An 18,587-nucleotide genomic window follows, 5' to 3' on the forward strand; every position below is an offset into this window, starting at 1 on the left:
TAGTATTTGCACCTAAATTTAGTGCCCCCCCTCTCTTTTTTACCCTATTGAGCCTGGAAACTGCAGGGGAGAGCCTGGGGAGCGTCCTTCCAGCGGAGCTGTGAGAGGAAATGGCGCCAGTGTGCTTCTCCCGCTTTTTTTATGGATATATGGCAGGGGATTTTACACATATATAGTCTTAATGACTATATTATGTGTATTTTTGCCAATATACGGTAATCTTAATGCAGCCCAGGGCGCCCCCCGCCCCCCCCCAGCGCCCTGCACCCATCAGTGACCGGAGTGTGAGGTGTGCATGGGGAGCAATGGCGCACAGCTGCAGTGCTGTGCGCTACCTTAATGAAGACCGGAGTCTTCAGCCGCCGATTTCCTGGACGTTCTTCTTGCTTCTGGCTCTGCAAGGGGGACGGCGGCGCGGCTCCGGACGACCGAGGCTGGGCCTGTGTTCGATCCCTCTGGAGCTAATGGTGTCCAGTAGCCTAGAAGCCCAAGCTAGCTGCAAGCAGGTAGGTTCGCTTCTCTCCCCTAAGTCCCTCGTAGCAGTGAGTCTGTTGCCAGCAGATCTCACTGAAAATAAAAAACCTAAATATACTTTCTTTTCTAGAAGCTCAGGAGAGCCCCTAGTGTGCATCCAGCTCGAGCCGGGCACAGATTCTAACTGAGGTCTGGAGGAGGGGCATAGAGGGAGGAGCCAGTGCACACCAGGTAGTCCTAATTCTTTCTTAGAGTGCCCAGTCTCCTTCGGAGCCCGCTATTCCCCATGGTCCTTACGGAGTTCCCAGCATCCACTAGGACGTCAGAGAAATAATGCAATTTGTAAAACTGGTTAGTGTATGGGGAAGCAGATGGCACTGTATGCTGTAAAGGATACCAGCTGAAACTATAATGCTTGTCGTCACAACTCATTGGAGGAGAAAGTTCTCTATTCTGTGTACAGATGTGTCCTCACATCTAGCCTCCATTCGCCATAGATATCTGCTATGAATAAGCCGCCAGGTCCCGTGCAACTCTGCTAACGTTGGGTGTCTTTTTTTGCCACAAATGCATCTTAGTCGCAACGCAGTGCCACTAGGACGCACAAGGGGACTGTGCTGATTATTTTTATATGCAACACTTGTATATTGTGTATGACTGCGTGTGTATACAGAGCACAATAGTACCTGTATTGGAAAAAAGCTGCGGCTGATACATAAAAACACTTCATATACAGATTCAGAGACTCAAGGCTAAATGTAAAATCCTCCGAGTTGTGGGACTCTCTTCGAGTCTGCCCAGTTTTTTAAAGCAGCAATCATTTACAAGGCAAAACCAGGTTTTTCCTTTAATGCTCCTCTCCCTGATGTCACATTGAGATCAAATATACCTCAGCTTCTTTCTAGGACACTAAGCTATATAACAGTGAAAACCCAATTCAAATTCATCCAGTAGTTTTTGCGTGATGTAGGAACGAACACACAGACAACAATTACCATTTTTTGTGTCTCAATAGTTCATAAACAGTCCCTAGAAATAATTTTTCTCAACAAAAAAATAGCTATGTACATACACCACCCTTACAGTTTTATTATATGTTATATATGTTTTATTATATGTTATATGAACAGTTACATTTTAGAAAGAGTAAATGACAGACAAGTAATGTCCGCACTACACTTCAGAGTAATAACAACAAACGGCTCACTGGCTGTTATGGGTCCATGTTATGTGCACCGTGGTTATAAATGAGCATACAAATAGCAATACATTTATACACTGCTACCACTGTCAATTATTTATCGGATTTAGCATGCAATGAGTGAATATATTTAAATGCTGTAGGATACCAGCAGCTAAAATGACTATGTCAGAATAACAGCCATTACCTGGTACGGTTCATAGAAAAATGCCTCCACACCTTCAGACAAATCTCGAAATAGGCCAAAGGGATTCCCCAGCACATCGAGGCCAAGAACAAGAACATACATTTGCTTAATAGCCTACAAAGTAAAATAATAACTTGAGATTACATATTGTTTTCATTTGTAAAATCCTTCATCATTCTTTAAATACATTTAATTTTGTAGAATAAATGGCATATTTTTTTTTTATCAAAAACAATACTTTATTTTTTCAAATACATATGAGCAGTTGGGTTACGGATCAATAGATCTACAGTAAAAAGTCTACAATTCTTAGGACGACACCCTATGATCAACATGGAAAATGATCGACATGGTAAAATGTTGACGCAGCATTTTTGCATATTTTTTTTGTGCCATTATCGCCATCTGAGAACGTGGACCACAAAATTACTGCACCGCCTTGCTTCTCTACCGCTGCACCCGGCACAGGTATCTACTCCCAATCGTAGTCCTTGTGGATGGTCAAGTATGTAAAAGTTGAAGTAAAAAAAATAATAAAAAAATAATAATCATGTCAACTATGTGTATGTCGACCTTTCACAGGTCGACCGAATGCATGTCGACCATATGGTGTCGACCTAGTGACTGCCTAACTTTTTTAATTACGTTTTTTAATTGAGGATGTGGAAATTGCGCATATTTGGATCAAATGAAATATATTTATATAAATGTTGTAGCCGCACAGTTTGGTACCTGCCATAATTTGTGTACTGCGCACTGTTCATGTAGTGATTTATTGCTAGACATTTCTGTATAAATTGTATCTGGTTTACTTCACACATGTACACCTGGATTAAAAGAGCATTATGTATATTCTTTTTTTAAAGGGTTCTTCTGACATAAGGCTCTTTATGAAGAGACAGGACCTCACAATACATATAATCTGATTTGTCATACCAATGTGTTCGTTGACTTTTTACCCCCCAGATGGCTGGCCAATTTTATTTACACTACTGGATACATCAATAAAAGTCACTCAGGAGCAGGATCTGCCTATCCCTGTCTCTATAAAGGTGACAGGCAATATGAACTGGCTCATAGAATGTTGCCCTTTTACTCCAAAAACAGAGGTGTAACTACTGTGGGGGGGAGGGTACCGCCTTTACCATTGCCCTGGTAACAAAGTCTGTGCTTGGCTGAACAGAGAGAAGCCCTTGGAGCAAAGGATTCTGACTCCCTGCCCACGTTTCTGACAAAGTTGCAGACATAATACTGTGTAATTACGTTGCAATGTTGCCTCAACGGAGGCCCGCTGGTGAGCGAGAGAGGACTGGAGGAGGAGGAGAAGAGTCACCATGAGCTCCCTGCTGGTCTTGACAATGGATATATCTCTGTTCATGACTGTACTCTTGCTGTACCACAGCACACTGCACTTAGTGATCTACTGTACTAAGGGCCTAATTCAGATCTGATCGCAGCAGCAAATTTGTTAACTAATGGGCAAAACTATGGGGGTCATTCCGAGTTGTTCGCTCGCCAGCTGCTTTTAGCAGCTTTGCACACGCTAAGCCGCCGCCTACTGGGAGTGAATCTTAGCTTATCAAAATTGCGAACGAAAGATTAGCAGAATTACGAATAGACAGTTCTTAGCAGTTTCTGAGTAGCTCCACACTTACTCGGCATCTGCGATCAGTTCAGCCAGTTTCGTTCCTGGTTTGACGTCACAAACACACCCAGCGTTCGCCCAGACACTCCTCCGTTTCTCCAGCCACTCCCGCGTTTTTCCCAGAAACGGTAGCGTTTTTTCACACACACCCATAAAACGGCCAGTTTCCGCCCAGAAACACCCACTTCCTGTCAATCACATTACGATCACCAGAACGAAGAAAAAACCTTGTAATGCCGTGAGTAAAATACCTAACTGCATAGCAAATTTACTTGGCGCAGTCGCACTTCGGACATTGCGCATGCGCATTAGCGACTATTCGCTCCGTTGCGAGAAAAAAATAACGAGCGAACAACTCGGAATGACCCCCCATGTGCACTGCAGGGGAGGCAGATATTACATGTGTAGCGAGAGTTAGATTTGGGTGTGGTGTGTTCAAATTGAAATCTAAATTGCAGTGTAAAAATAAAGCAGCCAGTATTTACCCTGACAGAAACAATATAACCATACTTGCCTACTCTCCCGGAATAGCCGGGAGGCTCCCGAAAATCGTGTGACCCTCCCTGCCCCCCAGAAGAGCAGGCAGGTCTCCCGATTTCAGGGGTCCTCTCTGCCCGGCCGCCCACTTAGCGAGTAAATTGGGCGGTCCGGGTAGGAGATGACGCGATTCTTGTTGAATCGCGTCATCATAGCCACGCCGGTAATAGCTGCATTGCACAGCAGGGGGCGTGGCTTACATGACGCGTTCCCACAGCCACGCCCCCGTCCCGCCTCTGGACTGCCCCCCTCTGGACGTAACCTCACTGCCCGCTCCCCTGCTGAGCCGACCTGGCTGCTCTCCCCCGGAGAGAGCAGCCTAGAAGTCTGCAAGTATGAATATAACTCACCCAAATCTAACTCTCTCTGCAAATGTTATATCTGTCCCCCCTGCAGTGTACATGGTTTTGCCAAACTGCTAACACATTTGCTGCTGCGATTAACTCTGAATTAGGCCCTAAGCCTTGGAGAGAGATAAAGTGGATGGAGATAAAGTGGCAGCCAATCAGCTCCTAACTGCCATGTTACAGGCTGTGTTTGGAAAATGACAATGCAGAGCTGATTGGCTGGTACTTTATCTCTGTCCACTTTATCTCTCTCCAATACCCTAATTAGTTATTTATGACTGCACGCAAAGGACAGATTCAATTAGCTGCGAGCTCCTTACTGTGAAGTCACGTTTCAATAATCCAAACATATCAAGTAATACTTTTGCCAATAAAATTAGAATAGCAATTCAATTAAAAACGTCAAGGCGCGGGTATCACGTGTTAACACTGCAGTGTCTGATCTGTGTGAAGTACATGAAAAAGTGGGGATATGGGCCCTCATTCCGAGTTGTTCGCTCGCTAGCTGCTTTTAGCAGCATTGCACACGCTAAGCCGCCGCCCTCTGGGAGTGTATCTTAGCATAGCAGAATTGCGAACGAAAGATTTGCAAAATTGCGAATAGACATTTCTTAGCAGTTACTAAGTAGCTCGAGACTTACTCCTACACTGCGATCAGTTCAGTAAGTTTCGTTCCTGGTTTGACGTCACAAACACACCCAGCGTTCGCCCAGCCACTCCCCCGTTTCTTCAGCCACTCCCGCGTTTTTTCCAGAAACGCCAGCGTTTTTCCACACACACCCATAAAACGGACAGTTTCCGCCCAGAAACACCCACTTCCTGTCAATCACGCTCCGATCACCAGAACGATGAAAAAACCTCGTAATGCCGTGAGTAAAATACCTAACTTCTTAGCAAATTTACTTGACGCAGCCGCAGTGCGAACATTGCGCATGCGCAGTTAGTGGAAAATCGCACCGATGCGAAGGAAAATAACGAGAGAACAACTCGGAATGAGGGCCATTATACTGAACCTACAAGTCAAGTGGCCATAATGACAGTAAGGGAGGCTGTTACATGGTGCCACACGGTTGAATGTTATAACGTCTATTAATAAATTATTTGTATATTTCAGATAATAAAAAGTATTTAGATTAATTTTAGGAACATTCAAATGTATCTATTGCATTTTGTAAGTGTCTGCAAGTTAAAAATAAAAACCATAACCCTGTGGAGCCTATGGACCCTGAATAACGCAACAACATACAGTATATGTCCCACATAATTACAGTACATGCATCTCTCTTCTTTTCAGTGATTACCACATGTCTTCTTGGCATACTTTACTATTTAAACACTTTTAAATACATGATTATTCATTAGGAGGGGTGTACCAGAGGCACTGCACTATATACTGTATGTTTAGAGTAATATACGAACTGTAAAAAGTTATCACCAACTCTGGAAGTGCACATTAAATGCAGCGATTTCTCCTGCTGAAATTCACATTAACTTAACACAATCTTCTAAAGACACGGTTTTTGCCGCAAGTGAAAAATTGTGCCACCTAGTGTATGGCTAATTGAATCTGCCCCTTAGGGTTTCTCAGACTGCAGAACCTTGTAGACAATGGGAAGGACATCAGATCGTTCCTGCAACGTGATGCTGAATACTTTCATTCAATTTAAACAAACAATTGTGGTTGTCACAACTGGTAGCATGTGGCTGTAACTATTATGCCTGTGGTGGTGAAAGTGTATAAGGGAAGGAAATCCCATTATCTGCAGTATATCAATATACACTCACTTGTCTTGAATAATGTCTTATGACTTCCGTCTGCAGCTCTTGTCTAGAGTAAACTTGGTTCTGAATGTCAAAGTAAGCCAATCTACAAATACATGAATGATGAACAACAATCACTTTTATTACATGCACACGTCATCATACAGACATGAAGCACATACAGACAAGAAGCACATACTTGAAAACCACATCTTGCACATCAGTCAGGGTGGCACCAATACTCTTTAGCAGGAGGTTTAACGACTGTACTGGGATCAGCTCCTTATCTCGAAGTTCTTTATTCCCATCATCTCCTGCAGTACTTAGGGAAAAGCTCAAGTGTAGCTTTAGGGGGCATAAGATGACAATAGCGTTACATACGCAAAATACATATTATACAATCAGCCTACTGTATATCGGACCTGTACAATATCAAATATACAGATGTAGCACGCTAACTCATGTTACATTGTTTTCTACTGCTGAGCACATAGTCACCCAGCAATAAAAAACTCGGTGAGTGTGTAATTGTCAACATGCTCATCTGTCAACCCTTTCATACCGACACAAGAGCTCCATTACCCCGGCAATATCCCAGGGCCAAGGTGCAGTGTGAAAGGAGTATAAGGCAAAAGGCAGTGCAAACCCAAGCCTAAAAATAAGCCTGCTCAAATATTTGAGACTGGACCCCTGCATGTTCTCTGCAGTGCCCTGGTTTGGGAGCCATTAGTTTACACAGTGACTGCACATTCACCCAACATTACAAGGCAATGTCACCTGTGCTATATCTGTATTGTAAGACTAATTCAGACAAGCTGGTTCTTAAAGGTGCTCAATTACCTTTATAGGAGAAATGTGGAAATTTTCATAGAGGCTGAGCTGGGAGATGCTTATTGAAGACACTGTGCTCAGTTCTGCTTGCAGAGACTCCACATCTTTTTTAAAAAGTTCAACCTATTGAAATAGATTATTATGATTACCACAATAAGTAAAAAACAGAAGGCTCACTGATACAGACAATGTAACAATGCCTGATGCATGTGCACTTATAGACAACATACTGTAGCAGTAAATAAGGGTTGCGCCATAAATAGGGTGTTTCAGATATTTCCATTGTCCTTAAAAAGTACCTGTCACTGGAGTAAAACAGTACAGGTTGAGTATCCCATATCTAAATATTCCGAAATACAGAATTTTTTTGAGTGAGATAGTGAAACCTTTGTTTTCTGATGGCTCAATGTACACAAACTTTAATACACAAAGTTATTAAACATATTGTATTATATGACCCTCAGGCTGTGTGTATAAGGTGTATATGACACAAATGAATTGTGTGAATGTACACACACTGTTTAATGCACAAAGTTATTAAAAATATTGGCTAAAATGTCCTTCTGGCTGTGTGTATAAGGTGTATATGTAACATAAATGCATTCTGTGCTTAGACTTAGATCCCATCGCCATGATATCTCATTATGGTATGCAATTATTTCAAAATACGGAAAAATCTGATATCCAAACTACTTCTGGTCCCAAGCATTTTGGATAGGGAATACTCAACATGTAATAAAAACAAATGACTGCACTGGACTGGGAGAGGGTATGTACTTCTCTGCACTTAGTTTACTACTGTAAATAGTCACAGGGCAACACAGGCCCAATTGTGTACAGAGACTCAGAGCTTCACATCATTAAAGAATGGCGAGACTGCTGTGGTACAGCAGGCGGATAGAGGAATGAGAAATAGTACACAGTAGGTAATTACATTACTGGGTTTGATACTTGCTGATAACTTAACCTGAGAGGCAACATTATTTTATAGTAAGCTGAAAACAGTGTATACTCAAATAAACTATTTAAGTTCCAATAGAAACAGGTCCTGGTTAAAATGCATCTCTCTCTCTCTCTCTATACATACATACATACATACATATATATATATATATATATATATATATATATATATAATATGCCAGGACAGAGATAATCAGTAACTTAGCAGTACCTAAGCCTTGATGGCGTAGTACATGAAACCAGCACTACAGTGAAGATTAGAGCAATTTGAATCCATAATAGTCACATAGAAAAAATAGCTTTAAAATCACAGCGTTGGCGCATCGAAAAAAGGCATAGATTTGCAGTATACATTTCTTTTAGGGGATATTATAGTCACCCATCCTGAGAACAATGTAGCTCAACATCAGTATATATTTAATACAAGCTGTCAGGGAGCTGTGTTTTTACTTTATTGAATTGACTGAATATATGTAAATAACTAAAACATGACATAAGTAACATAGCAAATGATCCCCATTTTATGCCTTACAGCTTGATCTTTAGGGACATCTCCACTCTGCGTAAAGATATCAACAAGGGCATACAAATACCCCAGATCTATCCGTAGATCCATTTCCTGAATCAAAACCTTGAAGTACCTGTTAACAAAAATAGCATACTGGCGAATTAGAAAGACATATTACAATAATATTTTTTTAAATGACTGGATAAGGATTATGAATAAGAAATAAAAAAGAGACTTGTTAAGTATGTCCATGACATTAAAATACCCCTAGTTCAAAATTTTACAAACTTGTTTTTGCTGCTATCATGCAATCACTGAATAGAAAACAGAGGCTAATAAATAAAATGTACACTATGTAAAAATATTTTTTTACTATATTACAGCATTTATTATATTAATAAAGAAACCCCATTGCATTACCACACAAAGACAAAGCATGATGTCACCATCACAAAATAGTGTGCTTAAGGCCTGGTTCATGAACTGAATGTGCCAGAGTCGCAGTGAACATTTGTCGCCATTTACAGGCCGAAGGCATTTGGGTGGCAGCAACAGTGTGTTTGTTGGCATGCTGAAGCCAAATGCTGTGTCTTCGGGACAAAGCTTCCCTGGCCTCGGCAGCTTAGTTGTGTGGGAGTTGCTCAGGTGACCAGATGGCCTGGCCGATGTTCGCAATGCTGATCTGATGCTGCGTCTTCAGACACAAACAGCGAATCAGAGAAGCTGGCAGTGGGCGTCTTTGTACAAAAAGAGCCACCTGCAGCATTTGGAAATGCTGTCAGATCTGCTGCTACCGAAGACGCAGCATCGAGCTGCACTGCGTCCACCTCTGAATCTGGCCCAGCAAGAGCACGTGGCCTTGTTCATCCATTTAGCTTTTTTCACCAATTCCACACAATGTGCCAGATTCAGGTTTGTTAGCAAAGCAAAAGAGGACATAAATGGGCAAAATCATGAGGTATGGCAGGTGGGGCAGATGTGCAGAAAGAGTTAGATTTGGGTGGGGTGTGTTCATACTGAAATCTGAACTGCAGTGTCAAAATTAAGCTGTCTGACAATTGTGGGCTACATGCCAGAATTTACCCTGCAGAGAAACAATATACCCCACCCAAATCTATATCTTACATGTTACATCTGCCCCGCCTGCAGTGCAACATGGCTTTACCCATTTGTGTGCTTTTTTGCTTTGCTAACAACCGTGAATCAGGCCCAATATTGGAAATTATTTCCTTTTTCCATTTCTGTCAGACTTCAGTAAATAGGCCAACTTACTTTACGCGGGAGATTTCCGAATGTCCAGCTTTTCTCATCACAATACTCACGTCAGTGAGAGGTTTTGGTTCTGCAATAAGAATTAGGATGAAATCTAATGTTATATACAACAAACAGCTATGTAAAGTACAGAGTGCTTTCTGTGCTTCAAGAACATGGACTGAAATACATTAAACAATTGGAGTGTTTATAGCTAATACCTCTTTTACACCAGATGGATATCCTGGGTTATTACAGGAGTAAGCCAGAGCAACTTGGTTCCTGGCTTAGTGTGAAAGTCGCGCTGTGCGTTCCGTGTCCGCTACCCGGTTTGCAACAATGGTTATTCCATGTCCGACCCAGGGCTTCAGTGTGAGTAGTGCAACCCAGGTTATTAGACGCGGGTCTTGTAAAAGGAAGCTGGTTGGCTGGTCAATGCCACTGATAGAGCAGTCACCACCCACTTTTTATGTACTCATATTTGTGAGCCTGAGCCCATTTCTAATAACACACACACTGTTCTACAGGGCTGACACAGGATCAGTAGGAAAGGGGTCGACACGGGAATAGCTGCGTGCAGAGTGAAAGGGGAATAAAGAGATGTAAGATGGGTTGAAACAGTGTTCAGTATCCCGTGTCAAACCTGTGTTACTGTGTAAGAGGGGAAGTGCTACTTGAAAGAACAGATACTGTGCTTAAGATGTGGAGCTCCAGATGTCTTTAATAGAACGGGGAGTTACCTAGATACATAGAACTTGATGGCATAAAAGTTCCACTTGGCCCATCTAATCTGCCCATGGACACACTTACTCTAGAGTTATTTTTTTGTCGGGAGCCAATTATCAGTTTATTTTTAGAATGTGGGAGGAAACAGGAATACCAGGGGGAAATCCACGCAAAGCACGGGTTATACAAATATATATATATATATATATATATATATATATAAAATACACAAAGCATGGGCTATACAAATATATATATATATATATATATATATAGCTATATATATATATATATATATATATATATATATATCTATCTCCTATATAATAGCCCAGATCTGTGACTCTGTGCCTGTGTGTATAACACTGGGCGTGGCTAGGCGCTCTCATTGGGTTAGCAGCAGGTCTATCACACCCAGCCCACAGCTGATTGGGCGAGCAACGCCCTACCACACAGGTTACATACAATGGGAGGTACTGCTCTTTGGCTGCTGTGTGTTACCAGAGAGAGCAGGATTAACAACGGGGCTGATGGAACTGCAGCTCCAGGCCCACACCCCAAAATAGGCCCAATGCATCTGCAGCAACATACCCTCCAACAATTTACACATACAAATCACTACAAATACTTTCAATGGAAGTTTGGAGAGCCAAAAATCGGTACAGACCATAAAAAAAAAAAAGGTACAAGTGAAGGGTATGCCACTGCATCTGCAGCAAGTCTCTGAGATGTAGATAGGGGAAAAAAAATTCCTTTTACCGCAGCATTCTATGTCCTGCTGCCAGTCTGCCTGCCCCCTCCGGCATCAACAATCCCCACTCCCTAGCACTGGCATAGAGGAAGGCTTTCATAGCCCTCCCTGCGCCGCATACTCTCTGAGCCCCGGAGCCTCCTCTGCGCATGATGTCACAGAAGTGCCTCACCGCCACAGCCGCGCCCAGATTCCCAGAGGCCCTGACTCCGCAACACAGCACCTGGGCTGCGGCCTGACAGCCCGAGATGGCTAATGTAACGGATACAGTGGGTGATGTCACGGAGGGTAATGTCTGGACGCTGAATTAATGTAAAAGGTGACAGTGCTGTGCAGTGCAGTGGGTGTGCAGTGTCCCTGACACTGCACAGTACTCTCACCTTTTACATTGATTCAGCGAGGCAGTCAATTCTGCCAGCCAGTCACTATTTTTAGCGCCGGTGTCCCAACGCACCGCATTACAGGGAAGTAGATGCACTAAATAAACTACAGCTCCCAGCAGCCCTTAGCGCTAAAGCATTCCGGCGCTAAGGGCTGCTGGGAGCTATAGTCTATTGAGTGCATATTCTTCCCTGTAATGCGGCACATTGGGACACCAGCGCTAACAATAGTGACTGGCTGCTTGGTTGCTGTGCGAGTCTCCGGGAGAGCCACTGCCAAAGGGAGGACAGTGCAATATTTAACCACTCACACAATTATGATTGGAGGTAATACTCCACAAGGGCGTGCAAGGGTTAAGGGGGCGTCGCCCCTTACGACGGTGTGAAGAGCGCCGAATCACCTGGTATATATATATATATATATATATATATATATATATACATATACATACACACACATTTTTTTTTATATATATATATATTATTCATGAACCCATGACCTCAGTGTGTGAAGCAGTAATGCTAACCATTACACAGTCTGTGCTACTAATACTTTACCTCTTAATAAAGCTGCAGTAGAATGTCATTGTAAGACTAAATTATATATTTTACCACAATGGATCATTTCTAAAAATATACGTTGAGTTTGGTTTCATGTATACCTAACATCATGCTTTATATACATACAATGAAAAAATGAGTTTTAGGACACTAGAAATAATTTCAGACACAATAAATAAATAAATGATACTGCAAATGTTCACAAGTCACAAACATTGCAAGGAATATACTAACCTGATTCCATGGTTACAGACTTGGGTGGAGTTATAGGGTAAAACACAAATGGGAATATGGCTCCAGGAATTTGATTTTGTATCTGGCATAATAAAAAAAAAAAAAATTTGAATAGCAAAAAAGTGCATGTAAGAAAGTTATACAACCACATATGGGATACATATGATATCCTGGCAGACAGGATGCCAGCTGTCACTATACTGACAGCGGCATCCAATCTGTCGGAATTTCGGTAGCAAGTCCCCTCATTGGCTCACCACGCTTCAGGCCCGGTGTCTCAATTCGTATGCCGCGGGTACTATTCCCACTCGGTTGGTGGCGTGGTGGAAATACCCAGGATTCCTGGTGTCAATATTTCACCGGCTGTCGGGATTCCGGCATCGGCCTCCTGAACGCTGGGATCCCGAAAGCCGGTATAATGACTGCATCCCCCACATATACTTCTCAATAAGTGTACCAGCCAAACCTGGTAGGGATCCTCACCCAGGGAAGGAGGCATTGCACAGTGGTGCATGTATGATCACTGTGTGGACAGTGGTAGTATTTAAGCTGCTGGAAGATTGTTTACAGACCCTCACAAATAAGGAATTGAGCGATCTATAATCACACAGATTGGTCACTGTACTCCATTTTCCCTTGGTGTATGAGGAACTTGGTGGCAGTGGGAATAGTCAAAGGAAGTGCTGAATGCTACTCATATACTGAGTGACACACACTGGTTGCCCAACTAAACCGTGTATCTCTCCTACTCTACTTAGTGAGGAGTGCAACTGTGACTTCCTTGGGGAAATGGAGAGACTGCTGCATGCATAGTAATTTAAAGCTAAATTTAATTTATTTTCATAGGACTAAATAAAATCTCTCACTAATTCCCCATAATAATCACAATCATTCTTCCAGTAGATGTGAGATGCTCAACTCTCTCCATTGCAAGAATGGGTGGCTAGATGGCATAGTGGTTAGCAATACTACCTCACAGCTTGAGGGACATGGGTACAATTTGAGCAAGGTACTATCTGTAAGGAGTTTGCACGTTCTCTTTGTGTTCTTCCACCAGTCCAAAAACATTCTGGCAGGATAATTGGCAAAGTGATCGTGTGTTCCGAGGCTTTTCGGGCAAATTTATCAAATTTTGGAGAGATAAAGTGGAAATAGATAATGTACCAACCAATCGGCTCCTAAGTGTCTTTTTCAAACCCAGTCTGTAACATGGCAGTTAGAAGCTGATTAGCTCGTACTTTATGTCTCTCCAAACTTTGACAAATCTGTCCCTTTAGACTGTATATCTGTCCCTTAGAACATAAACTTACATACAGCGGGTAAAATAAGTATTGAACACATCGACATTATTCTCAGTAAATATATTGGTAATGGGGTTATTGTAATGAAATTTTCACCAAATTTCAGCAACAACCAATGCAATCCACACATGCAAAGAAATTAAACCATAGATCCACGTAACCTTCAAGATTTGAAGACTGTGTGGAAGAATGGGCCCAAATCACACCTGATCAATGCATGCGGCTGTTACTTCTCCGGGATACGGTCATTAGGTCGACAGAACTTAGGTCAACAGACATTAGGTTAACCACTATTGGTCGACATGCATTAGGTCAACAGGGTCACTAGGTCGACATGTACTAGGTCGACAGTTCAAAAGGTCGACATGAGATTTTCAAATTGTTAAAAATTTTTGGGACTTTTTCATACTTTACGATCCACGTGGACTACGAATGGGAATAGTAACCTGTAGCGAGTGCAGCGGAGCGAGGCACCTTGCCCGAAGCATGGCGGGGGAAGCGAGCCAATTCCCGTCAATTTACGAAGAAAACAACAACAAAAAGTAAAAAAAAACAAAACTCATGTCGACCTTTTGACATGTCGACCTAATGCATGTCGACATAATGACTGTCGACATAAGCTGTGTCGACCCAACGACCAATACCCGTTTCTCCATACAGGAGGCATCTTGAAACTGTCATTGCCAACAAAGGCTTTTGTACAAAGTATTAAATAAATTTCAGTAAGCGCATGCAATACTTTTTCTCTGTGTTATTATACATAACTTAATTTATGGACATCTATGGTTTGATTTCTTTGCATGTGTGGATAGCATGCGTTGTTGCAGACATTTGGTGAAAATTTCATTACAAATATATTTACTGTGAAAAATATTGGTGTGTTCAATACTTATTTTACCCGCTGTATCTATCTATCCATAGCCAGAATAAGGAAGAGGCGCAGGGCATACTGTACCCTGGGCCCCCTCCGTCAAGGAGCCCCTTGGCCAGAGCACACTGACTTCACTAGCTCTCCCTTTAGTGCCACAACAGAACCAGGCTGCCAGAATGTGAACAGGATAGTCTGTATTACAGGCAAAGACACAGGAGTATCATGTTTCATGAGATACCGATGGAGCTTCTTGACCAGAGGAAAGATAGGAGGGGAGAGAGCTCTAAGTGACCCAGGAATCCCAGCTTCTCCTCCTCTCCGCCTGAGTGTAACCTGTTATCTAATGATAGTATTTGGGTCTAGAGAGAGACACACACACACACACACACACACACACACGCACACGCACGCACACACACACAGAGTCCTCCTGAGTCCTGCTCCAGTGTGTAAGTAGTACAGAGGCGGCTGCTATTGCATTTTTGCAAGATAAATTATAGATTTTATTTTTCTATGTGTTTTAAGTTTGCTTATGTTGTCTTTATCCACTACAGGAAAACTTTATAAAATAGTTGTCTCTCAATTAGGTGGAGCTATAAACATTACCCAGGCATTCTTAAACTATTAGTTTAAATCTAATATACACCGTTGGTTTATATTTAATATACACAAACCATACCTCCCATCATGACCCATTCCAGGATGGACAAAATGCTCTCTACCTGGACTTCTCTCTTAATTAATGATTGTAATCATCTCTGTTGAAATACCTTTCTGATCAATTACATAATTCAACACAGGTAACGCCAAATATATATTAAGAGGCAAGTACAGGTAAAGCACATTTTGTCCCTTCTGGAATGGGACATGTTGGAAAGTATGCTTGGAACGGGAAGATCAGGCTACGTGAAAGCCTGTGAAATGGTAATGCGGAGCCAACGTTTTCTTATTGGTGGGCCAGCCCCACTTGAGGGAATCATAGAGGATGAATAAGGAATCTGTTTTCCGAACAGAACTAGTACGGTCCACAAACAACTTGAGAGCAAGGGCCACATCCATCAAGGCTTCCTCTTGTGAAAGACCAGGCTCCTAGAAGGCCAGTACCACAATTGGTCCGTTGATGTGGAATTTGGACACTTAGGTAGGTATCCACGTCTGAAGGACCGCCCGTTCCTGGCGAAATATCAAAAAGGGGGAGCAACAGTAGTGAGCTCTCAAGTCAGAGACTCTTCGGGCTGAAGCTATGGCCAGTAGAAAGATAGTCCTACCGGTAAACCACTTAAAGTTCACCGTTTCCAATGGTTCAAAAAGAGTCTGTTGTAAGACTTGAAAAAACAAGGAGAGCAACCGGAGGGACGAATGGAGGCTGTATCTGGAGTACTCCGTGGAGGAAGATACGCACATCTGGCAAGGGAGCCAGCCTCTGCTGGAACCAGACTGACAAGGTCGAGACCTGGACCTTCGGGGAAGCCAGGCGAAGACCCATGGCTAAGCTTGCCTGTAAGAAGGCTAACTTCCGAGGGATCCTAAGAACTTTAGGACTGTAGTTACGATGAGCACACCACTGAATGTAGGAGTGCCAGATACAGTAATATATATGCGCTGAGGCTGGTTTCTGAGCCAGAAGCATAGTGTGAACCACCACCCTGGAAAAGCCTTTGTCCCTTAGGAGGGATATTTCAAGAACCACGCCGTCAAAAAAATGCGAGGCAGGTCCGGATGTAGACAGGGCCCCTGGGAGAGCAGAAGGAAGGGCTCATCTATGGAGAGACAATAAAGATCCGTGAACCAATGGCGTCTGGGCCATGCCAGAGCCACAAGGATAAGCGTCCCGCCATCCTCCTTTAACTAACGATGTACTCCAGGAAGGAGAGACACTGAAGGGAAGAGATAGGTCTGAAGAAAGGTCCATGGGACTGTGAGCGCATCCATGAAGCTCGTGTAAAGACCACTCTCCGGCGTCAACATCCTGTTGACTGAGAAAGTCTGCTTCCCAGTTGAGGACTCCTGAAATTAATTGTGCAGACAGCCTGAAGATGGAGTTCGCCAGACGAGAATCCGTGTTACTTCCTGCATTGCTGCCGCACAGCGAGTGCCTCCCTGTTGATTTATATAAGCCACTGCCGTGGCATTGTCTGACTGGATTTGTACATAAGAACCCTGTAGAATGTCCTGAGCCATTTGAAGGACCCGGTAGACTCCCCAAAGTTCCAGGACGTTGATCGGGAGTTCTTCCATCAGCGACTAGCGACCCAGAAAGGAGTGGCTACCCATTACAGCTCCCACCCCTGGAGACTGGCGTCCATGGTGAGAAGCATCCAGTGAGGAATCCAGAATGGTCGACCCTTGTCCAGTTTGGATGTGTGTAGCCACCATGAGAGGGACGCCCGAACATCCAACGGCAGTATCAATGTCTGAGATTTGATCTATTGCAGTAAACCATTCCTTCTGGAGAGCTTCAAGTGCTGTAGAGGCCTTGAGTGAATTAGGCGTATTCCACCATGTTGAAGGTGGATACCATGGCACCTGGGGATTGCCGAATGGATCGAGATCCTTTGCCTGTGAAGTAGATTGCGGATGCGCAACTGTACTGCTGCCACCTTGTCCAGAGGAAGGAAGATGCATTGTACGTGGGCATACAGTAGTGCACTGAGGTGAAGCATCCTCTGAGATGGGATGAGCGAGGATTTGGCCCAATTGATCAGTCATCCGTGACTCTGTAGAAATGACATTGTCACCTGTAGGTGACTGTTCAGTACCTCTGACTGCGCCAGAAGGAGGAGATTGTTTAAGGGATTAGTCAAATTCCCTGTCGCTGGAGGTGAGCCGCCATTATCGCCATGAGCTTGGTGAACACCCTGAAAGCTGTGGACAGCCCGATGGGCAGGGCCTGGAATTGGAATTGCTGCCGTAGGATGGCAAAGCAGAGATATTGTTGATGACAGGGTGCTATAGGTACATGGATGTACGCATCCTGTATATCCAGGGAGACCATATAATCCTCAGGTTGCATAGCCAGGACAATAGAACGGAGAGTCTTCAAACGGAATTTGGGTACCTTAAGGTGTTTGATCAGCAACTTCAGATTCAGAATGGGATGGTATGACCCATTTGGTTTCTGAACCAAAAAGAGTGTAGAATAGAATCCCTGGCCCTGTTGAGACCGTGGAACAGGGATAATGACACCCGACTGTAGAGAGAGAGAGAGAATGACTACTTTCAGCACCTGAGCTTTGTCAGGGTCTGTAGATGGAGTGGTAGAAAAGTACTGTCTGGGGGGACTCTTCAGAAAGCAGACAGCGTACCAGTGAGAGACCACTTCTTGTACCCAGGCATCTGTAGTGATTTGACACCATGCATGGGCAAATTTAAGAAATTGGCCTCCCACCCTGGGATTGCCCAGGGGGAGGCCTGTCCCGTCAGGCTGCCGGTTTATCCTCTGGTTTGGTTGTTGGACGTCTAGCTGCCCAGGCCCTCTTGGTTTTGGAGGTCTTGACTGTGTGATATAGTCTTGGAGAGGTCTGACCCTTGGTCTTGCCTTATGGACGAAAAGACTAAAAGGACAAAGTCCAAGGTCGCAATGAAGAAGCCGAAGGTAGGCAAGCTGTCTTGGAGTTTGCCAGGTTCTCGACAATCTTGTCCAGTTCCGGACCAAATAGGAAATCCTCCATGTACGGTAGAGCTTCCAGGGCCTTCATGGCAACCGAATCCGCTTTCCAGGATCAAAGCCACACTATGCGGCGTGCTGCAATGGAAACAACGGAAGGTTTCGGGGATAACAGCACAGAATACAAAGCAGCTTCATCAATGTAATAGGCCGCATCCCTAATATTGACAATAAGAAACAACTGTTCTCTGGTAGGCTCAGACGTGAAACTGTTCAAGGTTGTAAGTCTAAGTTTCTATGGCTTTAGCCACCCAGGCTGTAGCCATAATCAGTCTGGCTGTGGATCCTGTAAGGGAGTACAAAGATTTAAGGCACTCATCCAGCTGTCTATCTGCTAGTTCCTCAAGAGAGGATTCAGTCGGGATAGGGAGGATGGAACTTTTAATTAAAT

The 18,587-nt window shown here is 43.4% G+C and overlaps 1 protein-coding gene across 1 annotated transcript in view; it reads right to left on the reverse strand.

Moving 5' to 3' along the window:
- Window positions 1–18,587, reverse strand: part of VPS13A (vacuolar protein sorting 13 homolog A) — a 747,194-nt gene that overhangs the window by 62,586 nt on the left and 666,021 nt on the right. Inside the window, exons 57-63 of the mRNA XM_063913834.1 lie at window positions 12,358–12,439; window positions 9,727–9,796; window positions 8,479–8,587; window positions 6,993–7,106; window positions 6,352–6,497; window positions 6,177–6,258; window positions 1,863–1,976 (exon numbers count right to left, since the gene is read on the reverse strand). Coding sequence (XP_063769904.1) covers window positions 1,863–1,976; window positions 6,177–6,258; window positions 6,352–6,497; window positions 6,993–7,106; window positions 8,479–8,587; window positions 9,727–9,796; window positions 12,358–12,439 — 717 coding nt within the window. The remainder of the gene's footprint in view (window positions 1–1,862; window positions 1,977–6,176; window positions 6,259–6,351; window positions 6,498–6,992; window positions 7,107–8,478; window positions 8,588–9,726; window positions 9,797–12,357; window positions 12,440–18,587) is intronic.

Source organism: Pseudophryne corroboree, chromosome 1, assembly GCF_028390025.1.
Source record: "Pseudophryne corroboree isolate aPseCor3 chromosome 1, aPseCor3.hap2, whole genome shotgun sequence".
NCBI lineage: Eukaryota > Metazoa > Chordata > Amphibia > Anura > Myobatrachidae > Pseudophryne > Pseudophryne corroboree.